Source organism: Leptonychotes weddellii, chromosome 7 (assembly GCF_054177405.1).
Source record: "Leptonychotes weddellii isolate Sample4059 chromosome 7, ASM5417740v2, whole genome shotgun sequence".
Lineage (NCBI taxonomy): Eukaryota > Metazoa > Chordata > Mammalia > Carnivora > Phocidae > Leptonychotes > Leptonychotes weddellii.
Genome location: NC_138375.1, coordinates 110,021,241 through 110,033,342, shown reverse-complemented (window position 1 = coordinate 110,033,342; position 12,102 = coordinate 110,021,241). Strand labels below are relative to the sequence as shown.

General features: G+C 43.6%; 1 protein-coding gene across 2 annotated transcripts in view; it reads left to right on the top strand.

Annotated features, from left to right (window-relative positions):
• PCDHAC2 (protocadherin alpha subfamily C, 2) overlaps positions 1-11,129 on the top strand; it is a 47,579-nt gene extending 36,450 nt beyond the window's left edge. Inside the window, exons 4-5 of one of the 2 annotated variants that reach the window (XM_081826955.1) lie at positions 9,184-9,285; positions 9,725-11,129. In XM_081826955.1, coding sequence (XP_081683081.1) covers positions 9,184-9,285; positions 9,725-9,795 — 173 coding nt within the window. In that variant the 3' untranslated portion in view covers positions 9,796-11,129. Of the gene's footprint in view, positions 1-9,183 lie in introns of both variants that reach the window. The other variant, XM_006731476.3, reaches the window with a different exon arrangement.
• Positions 11,130-12,102: the final 973 nt, after the last annotated feature.

Sequence of the window (12,102 nt, the reverse complement as noted above, 5' to 3'; positions counted from 1 at the left end):
GAGCCAGGGATGCTGTACAGCCTGGTCTTTCCACAGGTTTGGTGGTGGATGGGTTTTGCCTTTTGCTCAGGCTGAGCGTGTATGATTCTACAATCTGCCAAGTTCTGCTACACACGCACACGCGCGTGCGCGCGCGCGCACACACACACACACACACACACGACTGAGAGAGAGAGAGACACATGAAATGGTTGCTCAAAACCAGGAGGGTACAAACCAATTCGGAGCTGCTTGAGCTGCAGTGGCTGGCTCGGGTGTGGAGAGGAGTCAAGGAGGGGGAGAAGCAGGGTGTCCCCTACACAGAAAGCCTGGATGTTCACCTGCAAACCCAGAATCCGCAGAACCATCTGTGCTCTGGCTTTCCCCCCTGGGCAGCCAGAGGCAGCAGCAGCAGCCCGAGCCAGAGCCCGAGCAATCCAGGGGAGCTGTCTGGCTGGGAGCAATCCAGGGGAGCTGTCTGGCTGGGCCGGAAATGGCTGGAATCATTTAATAGCCTTTGCTGGCTGCACTGACCTAGCAGAGTGGGCGGGAGGCAGGCTCCAGATTGCTGTCTGGCAAGATAGCCTGGGCTTTAATCAAAATGATGGGTTTTCTGGAAGCTCTTTATTAACTTTAGGACCAAAATCCCAAAGACGGCAACAAAGGGATGAATGGGGAGGGAAGAGGAAGGCTGAAACCTGCAGAATGGGCTGCGATTTTCCTGAGCTTGTCACTCCTGCATCCGTGCCCCTCCCCCAGCCTCCACTCCTTTCTGCTGATTCTAGCTTAGAGGTTCCTGCCTGCATCTCTGTCTCCCGAATGATGGCAAAACAAATAGAATCAAAGTAATTGCTACATTTGTATAATGCTTCAGGGTTATCCAAGGGTCTTCATATACAGCTCAGGATGGGGTGGAGTGAGGCTGCCTAGATTCCATCCGGTCCTAGGCTCTGCCAGTTAGTAACCTCAAGACCATTGGTCCTTCGTTTCTTCATTTATAAAAAAAAGATATATCTATAAAACAGACACGGATATTGGCAATATTTACTTCCTATGGTTCTTGTGAGGAGCAAAAATTTTATTGCATGCAGATCTGCTTAGCCCAGTGCCACGCACATAGGAAGATCCCAGTAAATGTAAAATACAACCATAATCTTGTGGTGTGACAGGAAGGTGATCATCTCCATTTTATGGATGAGGAAACCGTAGTTCAGAAATATTCATGTAAACTGCCCAGGACTTAGTACTATTAAGTGAGAGAGTCAGGGCAAGCTCTTAAGTTCAGAAGAACAAAGCAAGATGAACGGAGGAAAAGAGAATTCAGTTACTCTTCCACATCCTCCAGCCTGTGCCCCCTCCAAGAGCTTTTCTGAAAACACTATCCTTGGTCAAAATAACTTGGTGTTGTTCTTTCAGGGAGGATCAGTGTAAATCAGAAAAACGCTGTGCTGGTCTTAGTTGATTGTCCAGAGCAGTTCAGAATAGGGATTGGGGGTGAGTTTACAAGTCTGGCATTTGCTTCACCATTTTCAGGACCTTCCCCAGCATCTACATTGGCTCAGACTCCAGCCCACTCATTCCCAGTCCCTGAGCAAACTCTGGCCAGAGTTCCTTTAGCAGAAAAGAGGAAAGTGGGGGAGTGTTGCCAGAAAGACCCTGGGCAGTGCCTAAGGGGGGAGGTGTCTGAAGTGACTTATAGGATTAAGTGTAGTGGCCAGTTACCTCCAGAGGGCAGTTTTTTAAGTTGCAGATCTATACACATTTTTAAAAATATGTATGTTGTTCTGATTTTTAAATGTATTCCTACCTATGGTGGAGAAATCAGCCAATAAAAAAAAAAAAAGCAAAGCCATTTACTGTAATTATGATTATATGCTATTAACGCTTTTAAATCCCACTGGGTTGTAATCTGAATGTCAGGAAAGGGCTCTGCCTAAGAATCCAGCCCCCCGCCTTCTTGATGTGTACCCGAAGTCCTCTTCCTGGGCTCTAACAGAGTCTTGACTACCTGTCAGTCTTGTCCTTGCCAGTGAGCTAAATCCCCTGGGACCAGAGAAGAGGGATTTGTGGGAAGTCACAGGAGGGGGAAGGGAAGCAGCACCAAATGAGGAAACATTCCCTTAATGAACTATTTGCTGGTACTAGTCCTGGTGTCTTTTCCTTTCTCATCTTCTTGAAAGGGGAGTCTCTCCTTGCTTCAGCCCCCAAAGTCCCAGCATTTTATAGGCAAAGCCGGCCAAGGGTCTCTAGTACTGGAGATTAGGAGGTCAGTAAATGTTGTTTGTCAGATCCTGAAGCTATTATTTCACCTGAATGAGCCCCCAGAGATGTTTGCTTACACATCAACCAGAACAGGTGAGTCACAATGGTCTGTGAGAGACTCGACAAATCAGATTTCGTTCTGCTCTGCAGAAACTGGATAAGAGGGAGATGCACCGGAATGGATCTCTCTGATTGCTTCTTGGAGTTTAAGGCTGAGTCAGACCAACCAAGACTCCCAGCAAAGGCCGAGAAGCTCAATGACATGTAAAAGCAGCTCATTAACTCTTAGCAGTCCTGCTGTGAGGGACTCAGTCGGCCAACAGGCAGGGCCATTAATGTCCTTTAATTCTGCAAGATAAAGATATCTCTGAGCTCAGCATCTCCAGATGACAGTCCTGAGGCCTCACGCAGAGTCCTGGCTGTGGTTGGAAAGAATTTCCATCCTGGGCTATGTGAGAGCAACTCAAGGACTGTGGAGTGGTACTGAAACCCAGTTCTCCTAGATGCCAAATGCCAGGCTTTTGCATACCAGTCTTGCTTTTGTTTCCGTTCTCTCAGGGACAGGGCCTGCATTTTAAAGGTAAACAGGTAGGTTCTGGCTGAACTCAAGTGCTGATTTATCTTAGATGGCTCAAAGAAATTAGTCTTAGTCCCGGAGGAAAAGCATCTATGGCCCTGTGTCCGAAGAGCTATAGATGAAGCTCCACCAGGGGAAGCATGGTGTAGGGAAGGGGATTTGGGGGAGAGAAAAAAGGTTCTTGCTTTGTTTCCCTCCTGCTTGCTGGTGCTTGGACTAAATTTGCAATATTCTTAACCTGCCTTCCTGGTCCCAAGAGCTGCGCCATACATAGTTGCCCATATGTGATTCAGCTTCTTGGGCTGTCACATCGAGCGGGCGATCAGGCTTAGCACTTTCCACACGTGACTTCGCTGTCTTTAAGGGCAGCAGAAGTGCAATAAGCAGAGAGCTGCTGATCTGCCAGGGTGGCTACCACTTCTCATACCAGTCTTTTCATTCATCCACCTAGCAAGTATTTATTAAACACCTGTTAGGGGCCAGGAATTGTGCTAGATGTTGGCTGTGTCGTGGTGAATAAAACAGATATGTTTTCTGCCTCTGTGAATGTTACAGTGTCAGATGGAGGCGAAGGGGTCGCTGCTTGGCTAGGAGGGTCAGAAAAGGCCTCTGCCGCGGAGTTACAGTTAAGCACGGACTTGAAGAATGAGGAGTCACGCTAAGAATGGAGGGGAGATCATTCTAGACAAAAGGAAACTGTACAGAACTTGAGGCAAAAACAATCCCAAGGGGTGTTTGAGGAACTGAAAGAAGGCCCGTGTGGTAAGAGGGAGACTTGTAGATGAGATTGGAGAATAAAAAAGATCAGATTATTGCAGGCCTTTATACACCATGTTAAGGAGTTTGCCTTTTTTTGTTGTTGTTAAGGCAGTAGAACGCTTCTGAATAATTTTAAGCAAGGGAGTGATGTAATCTGGTTTCTATTTTTGAAGGATTTTACTGTATGTATGTTATACTTCAGTTTTTTAAAAAGGAGGAAAGACTTAAGGAGTGAAGAGAACTCCGGCTCCCGGGTGGAGGACTGGAGGGAAGACTGAACGAGGGGCTCTTGCTGTAATTCACATTCGGGATAATGGTGTTCTCAGGAAAAAGATAGTGACAGTTCAAACGGGGAGAAGAGGACAAAGTCAAGGTGTATTTAGGAGGCAGGAACGACAGGTATCAATGGATGATATATGGAGAATGGCTCTGAAGTTGCTGGCTGGAGCATTAAGTTGCTGGCTGGAGTACCAGTTATTGAGACTGGAGAGATGTAGAAAGGACTAGATGAGAGGAATCAGGAGTTCCTTCTGCTTGAGATGCTCCATGAGGCTTTCCAAAGGAGATATGGGATAGGCATTTGGAGACATGAGACTGGAGCACAGAGGGATAAGAGGGGCTCTAGATAGAAATCTGTGTCTCATCAGCATATTTGGACAGTGTGGATGCCCATGGACATGGCTGAGATCCCGACAGGAGTGAAGAGAAAGAAGAGAAGAAGGTCTAGGGCCAACAGAGAAAGGTCAGGACAGGGAACTCGTAAAACCCAGTGTCTCCAGAAGGGACTGACAAATGCCGCTGAGGGGTTCACGACAGCACAGACTAAATTGTGACCACTGGCTTTGACAATAACGTGATTAGTGGGCTTGACATGAGCACTGTTATAAAAGTAGTGCTTACGGATGCCAGATTAGAAGAGGCAGGGAAGTGCTAGGTCAGGAGATGGAAAGAGCAGATGTAGAGAATCCCAAACTGCAATCAAACACTAACAGTTTCTCTGGCAGAACTTTTCATGATTCCACCGAAGGAGCAGTGTCAGATACGAGAACGCTACTATGATGTCAAAGGGTTTCAATGTCATGGCCACTGGGATTACTTTGCCCAGACAGATCATTACTCTTCCTCTCTAGCTCTGACCTCTACTCTTCTAGAAGTCAGTGTGTCTTCCGGCTGGACTCTTGGGAAAGTCTTGCATCAAAAACCCCTGTGGATGCATAATAATTTCCCCCAGTCTCACTCCAAATTTCCTCTCTCCTCTGGAATCTCCTTTGACTTTCTCAAGTATAATTAATAATTTTCTCTGGAATCCCAAAAACATTTCACATGCACGTTGGTCATTGCATTTATCCAGTTGCCTTATAATCACTTGAATGTCTGTCCCAACTAGACGCTGAGCACACTGAGGGGGGAGACTGGGTTTGGAAAGTAAGGTTGACTCCCAGTGCTTTGCCCAAATAGACGCATATTTACAACAGGATCTTCTCCTGTGCTGGGCCTTCAGGGTTACGGTGATACAGTTAGGATCAAATAATTTATTTATTTTTAGGATTCAACTAATTTATCCTTTGTTTTGGACAGAGTAGGTGTCAAAATACATGTGTAGCCAAAATGTTCTCTAATTCACATGCTAAGAATTAGCATATTCTTCTCCTTCTTTTCACATCTGAAACTGCATCATGTACCTCTTGTGTAGGTTTTTCCCCATCACCTGAAGACAATTAAAGCACTTTGAGTATAATTGCAGACAAATGTTCTGCAATCCCTTGGCAGTTCTTAGTTTGGGGGGCATCGTCTACTTATTCAGCTGCCTCTTCTGTTTACCAGCATTATCGAAACCTCCATTTTGAAAATTATGACAGCAAACTTGAGACCCCAGAGGCCCTGAGAAGTGGCTGGAGAAACAGTAGTATGGTCCCTGACTTCAAATGAGATTCAGGTATTTCAGTGGTGTTTACAAGAACAAATGCCCAGGGCGTCTTTCAGTGTAGAAAGGCTAAAAAAAGTTAACAACACTAATTGCTCCAGGGAATGCCCTCTTTACAACAGCTCGTAGAACCTCAGGTCTTGTGGTTTTTTGTTTCTTTTTTTGAAAGAGATTCTCTTTAATAATTTTTTTTTTTTTTACTGAAGTATAGACATATAACATTATATTAGTTTCAGGTATACAGTATAATGATTTGATATTTGTATACGTTGTAAAATGATCACATTAAGTCGAGTTGACATGTCACTATACAGTTACAAAAGAATTTTTTGTGTGTGATGAGAACTTGAAGATCTACTCTCTTAGTCGCTTTCAAATATGCAATACAGTATTATTAACTATCATCACCATGACTTACTAATTTATAACTGGAAGTCTGTACTTTTTGACCTCCTTTACCCATTTTTTTTTTATTTTTTTTTTTTTAAGATTTTATTTATTTATTTGAGAGAGAGAATGAGATAGAGTGAGCATGAGAGGGGGGAGGGTCAGAGGGAGAAGCAGACTCCCTGCTGAGCAGGGAGCCCGATGCGGGACTCGATCCCAGGACTCCAGGATCATGACCTGAGCCGAAGGCAGTTGCTTAACCAACTGAGCCACCCAGGCGCCCCTCCTTTACCCATTTTGCCCACACCTGTCGCCTTCCTGCCTCAGGCCTCCACCAGTCTGTCCTCTGTATCAGTGAGCTTGGCTTTTTGGTTTTGGTTTTGTTACTGTGGTTGTTTTTTAGATTCCACATATAAGTGAGATCATACAGTATTTGTCTTTTTCTGACTTATTTTGCTTAGAATAATGCCCTGAGAGTTCATCCATGTTGTTGCAAATGGCAAGATTGCATTCTTTTTATGGCCAAATAATATTCCATTATATAGATTGTCAAACCTAAAAATAAAAGAGCCAGTTATTTTACCAGCAAAATGAGTTTATTAGGGAATAGCAGAGGAATTGCAATTTGGGACAAGCAAGTTATGACAAACCACAGGCAAGTCCAAAGAGACAAAGGAAAGGTCACCTCTTATTAGGTTTTAGGAGGAAATTGGGGAGGGCTGTTTCGAACAAAAGTTCTTTGGGGGGGCGCATGGGTGGCTCAGTCGGTTAAGTGTATGACTCTTGATTTCCGCTCAGGTCATGATCTCAGGGTTGTGGGATTGAGCCCGGCATCCAGTTCCACGCTCTCTGGGGAGTCTGCTTGAGATTCTCTCACTTCCTTTCCCTCTGCCTCTCCCCCTCTAAAAAAAGTTCTTTGGAAAAGAACAAGAGTCTGAGATTGTGGTGGTTTCTCTTTGGCTTCAGGTTGTGGTTAGTGCGTTGTTGCTAGGACAGGGAGAGATTGTCCTTTTTTTAAAAAAAAAAAAAGCAGGAGATAAAATTCCTATGTGAAAAGTATCTCTCTTTGTCAAGTTAAGAATTACCTTCCTTCTTCCGGCTGGTAGTGCAGGCTGCTAGGAGTGGTATATGCGAGAGTGTTCCCCGCTTAGGGCTTCCTGACTCCTTTTTTTAACGTAAGCTCTACCTGCAACCTGGGGCTTGAACTCACCACCCGGAGATGGAGAGTCTCATGCTCCAGGGACTGAGCCAGCCAGATGCCCTTCCTGACACCATTTTAAATCAGATTTTCTTTACTCATTTTTACAATATTTACATTTTCTTTATCCATTCATCCATCTATGGACACCTTGGTTGTTTCCATATCTTGGCTATGTAAATAACACTGCAGTGAACATAGGGATGCACCTATCTTTTCTTTTTTAAAAAAAAGATTTTATTTATTTATTTGACAGAGAGAGAGTTAGCGAGAGCAGGAACACAAGCGGGGGAGTGGGAGAGGGAGAAGCAGGCTTCCCGCGGAGCAGGGAGCCCGATGCGGGGCTCGATCCCAGGACCCTGGGATCATGACCTGAGCCGAAGGCAGACGCTTAACAACTGAGCCACCAAGGCGCCCAGGGTGCACCTATCTTTTCAAGCTAGTGTTTTAATTTTATTTTTTTGTGATTTATTTATTTGAGAGAGAGAGAGAGCTGGGGGAGGAGCAGAGGGAGAGAGAGTCTTAAGCACAGTCCGTGCCGATTGCAGAGCCCAACATGGGGCTCAGTCTCAACCACCCTGAGATCATGATCTAAGAGTCGGAGGCTGAACCGGCTGTAAACACCCAGGTGCCCCAAGCTAGTGTTTTCTTTGGATCAATACCCAGAAGTACAGTTACTAGATTTATGGTATTTCTATTTTTAAATTTTTGAGGAGCCCCCATACTGTTTTCCATAGTGGCTACACCAGTTTGTGTTCCCACCAGCAGTGCATAAGGGTTCCCTTTCTCCATGTCCTCACCAACACTTGTCTTTTTGATGACTGCCATACTGACAAGTGGAAAACGACCATTCCATGTACCTGTTGGCCAAGTGTATGTCTTCTTTGGAAAAAAGTCTATTCAAATCTTCTGCCTATTTTTTAATCAGATTGTAGGCATTTTTGCTGTTGAGTTGTAAGAGTTCTTCATATATTTTGGATATTAACTACTTAACAGATACACAATTTATAAATATTTTCTCCCCTACAGTAGGTTGCCTTTTCATTTTGTTGATGGTTTAATTTGTTGGACAGCAGCTTTTTAGATGTAGTATAGCTTCTCTTTGCTTTTTTCGCTTTTGCTTTTAGTGTCAGATTAAAAAAGACTCATGTCATGGAGCTTATTGCCTATGTTTTCTTTTAGGAATTTTATGCTTTCAGGTCTTATGTTCGAGTCTTTAATCCATTTTGAGTTTATTTGCGCGTGTGGTATAAGACAGGGGTCCAGTTTCATTCTTTTGCATGTAGCTGTCCGGTTTTCCCAACACCACTTACTGAAGAAACTGCCCTCTCCCCAGTGTATATTCTTGCCTCCTTTGTTGTAAATTGATTGACCATATATGTGTTGGTTTACTTCTGGGTTCTCTATTCTGTTCCATTGATCTAAGTGTCTTTTTTTATGCCAATACTATACTGTTTGATGACTATAGCTTTGTAATATAGCTTGAAATCAGGAAGCATGCCTCCAGGCTTGTTCTTTTTTCTCATGATTGCTTTGGCTAGTTCGGGTCCTTTGTGGTTCTATACAAATTTTGAGATGTTTGTTCTATTTCTGTGAAAAATGCCATTGGAATTTTGATAAGGATTACATTGACTCTATAACCATATCAATTCTTCCAGTCCATGAGCACAGAATATCTTCCCATTTATTTGTGTCATTTCTTCGATTTCTTCCATAAATATTTTCGAGTTCATAGTACAGGTCTTTCACCTCCTTGGTTAAATTGATTCCTACTTCTTTCATTGCCTATTCTGCTTTGATCTAGTACATTTCCCATCTTATTCTCAGGCAAAATAATCACAACCGCATTCTTTAGGAAATTCTTCCCAAGGAACCAAAAGTATGTCACTAGAAAATTAGATTTCCAGACCCTCTGGTGAGGAAATCTGCCGTCCTGATCGTTTCCAAACTCTGACCTTGCCCTCAGGCTTGAAGAAAGAACCCCTGCTTTCTCAGGGCGCCAGGCTCGCCTGCGCAGCTTCCCCTGTCTCCCGCCCACTCACAGGGCCTGGAAGGCGTGTGTTGACTCTTGCTGACTTGTGATGTTCTGTCTTTCAGAACCGGAGGCCGGAGAGGTGTCCCCTCCAGTCGGCGCTGGTGTCAACAGCAACAGTTGGACCTTTAAATACGGACCAGGCAACCCCAAACAATCTGGTCCCGGTGAGTTGCCAGACAAATTCATTATCCCAGGATCTCCTGCAATCATCTCCATCCGGCAGGAGCCTACTAACAGCCAAATTGACAAAAGTGACTTCATAACCTTCGGCAAAAAGGAGGAGACCAAGAAAAAGAAGAAAAAGAAGAAGGGTAACAAGACCCAGGAAAAAAAAGAGAAAGGGAACAGCACGACTGACAACAGTGACCAGTGAAGTCACCTCATGGAAACAAGCCACTTAGCCAGTTTTTGTAATAATGGCAAATCTCTCCCATGTAGCAACTGCCCACGCCCTTCTCCTATCTCCATGAGCCCTCTCCTATAGACCTCAGAAATCTGCAGAAAGTGCCCTGCGTCTGTGTAGATCACATTGAACAGGTTTTGTCTTAAAAGCTTTACTAAGTCTGGTGTTAACTCTTTCTCTCCATTCTGGCTTGTTTTCAGAACCTAAAAAGCAGACCCAAGTTTCCTTTCTCCTCCGCCGAAAAGGAGAGGCTTCCCAGTCCCGCCAGTGAGAGGTTGGACTCTCTGCCCTGTGTTCCGGGGATGCTGTCTTGATGACACTTGCAGGGCAGGCTCACAGGCTTTGAGATTGAGCAGCTTGGGTGTCGGTGGCCACTGGCTTTGTGTGGTCACGGGTGGTGCGTGAGCGCCGGACATCGGCTGGGAGGGGCCAGATGAGACTTAGTTGGCACGAGGAGGGCTGCTGGGAAGAAAGGCAAAGGAACAGCGGGGGTTGCCAATCCAGGGGGAATCGTGAAACGAAAAGGGACCAGGCTGTCTAAATCTTACAACTCAAGAGGCAGTGGCCACCCTCCCCCACTGACGAGGCTCTAGGAGGCCTCGAATCTGTCGGCTGTGGTGTCATGATCCCTAAAACCCGCATTACACCAAGCCAACAGTTCAATAATGAATGGGGCCGACCAGGGTGACCGAAGCAGATCTGAGGTGTTTGCTGTGGATGTCCTTGTGCTCACTTTACTACAAATTCTTTTGCACACAATGTTTATGAAAAGGCCAGATCCTTTTCCAACACATATGCAAAAGCAAACGTGAAAGAAAACCCCAACACCTCACTTTATGCTGTTTGTTGTTTGATAGATTTATTTAAAAAAGAGAAAAATCTATAACTATAAATCTTTAAAGAGAAATATGATGACTGCAGTTCCCCTCAACTCTCCTCAAAAGAGAATTCAGTCTACAGCCATTTAAATGACGTTGCTGCTACAGAAGTGCTTTAAGAGAATTGCCTGAAACATCTGTATTATACTGGACACCTGCCAATCACAGCTTTACTCTTTCAGGTCACTCTGGGGCTGCCTCTTGCATGTATTAATTACTAAATAAAAGGATCTCTCTCTCTCTCTTTTCTAAGAAACAATTCTGTGCACTTTGAATACACAACCTTCTCTAGCCAACTATATCAATACCCCAAAATTGAAGAAAAATCATTGTTTTCTCATACACACAGTGAGCCGACTTTTTAACCCTTGAATTCTGTGGTTTGTCTTGGTGTGCTAGCCCACACCTTTTCTTTGGCTTAGTTTGCCTTTTTTAGAACACTCTGAATTGCTAATCTTGCTAACACCTATGATGTTACCTGAAATCAATCTCCCATATGTATGCTGTATGCTATTATAAGACTCCTGAAATATACTTACTCTGTGCTTGTGTATGTGAATGTTAATGCAACTATTACCTAGAGTGAACTTTAAGCTTTATTGTTGAATGTAATTCCATTATATTTCCTTTTGTACACCTGTGAAAAAGTGGAGTAGTGTTTTTTTTAACCATTGTTTAATCAGCTTTTGTGTATGAAAGACATAGTAAAATTTCTTTCTTAAATCAAGACACTGGTGATTCAAGGAATTTTATTTATGGTCAGCCAAGAGCTGTCCCTTGCCAAGACTCCTGCTGGCAAGGGAATGGATAAAGCTGTTTTTTTCTAGTAACAATTCTGGAATGAATACCGTAGTTATTCCCTAAGGGTACGCAAGCACAAAATTTACCAATCTGACCTCGCTGAAGTCGCAGAATGCTTTGAAATTCTAATGACATCTGGAATATCAGCTCATATAGAAGAATAAAATTTACTGTCACCTTAGATAAGAAATTTTAATTTTGTTAAAATGTACAATTTAGAAGTTTATCTTTTCCAAGTTATCAGAAAAGAGGTAGGAGTCTATTATTAAAACAAAAACATTAAATCTCCCAAAAAAGCCTGTTTTGTCTACTTTTAGCTTCATTCTCCCATATTTTGAAGGGTGTGTAACTTCAGCTCTGCAGGATTGCATGGGGTAAAACTTGTTGCCAGCACATGTGAACCATTGCTACATTGTAGGTTGTGATCATTTTGCCCCATTGAACCCATGTATCTGACCTTACGTGCCTTTTGAATACTAGGAGAATCGGGCTAATTTATTAATGATGATAATTATAATGTATCTGTACAGCACTTTTTACATTTGCAAAGTGCTTTCCAGTCCATGTTAGTTACTAGTTATTACAGCTGTAAGGATAAAACACGTCATGTGGATTCATTTTTAATTGGTGCTATTGGTATTTATTCTGTTATTGCTAATAAATGGAAAATGGTGGTATGAAAGAGATGGTGGTCATTTCTAAGTATAAGAGTAGGAGAAAAATAGAACGCTGATTATCATTAGCTGTTGTCACTGAAGGAAGTCTGCAGTATGAGACTTCCACGGTATCACTTTCTGGCTACCTCCCGGGCTTTTGTGTTCAGCACTAAAGGCCAAACACCCAGTGGAATCAAGACTCAGACTCCACCATGTGACCAGAATGGGCAACCAGGAAGCTTC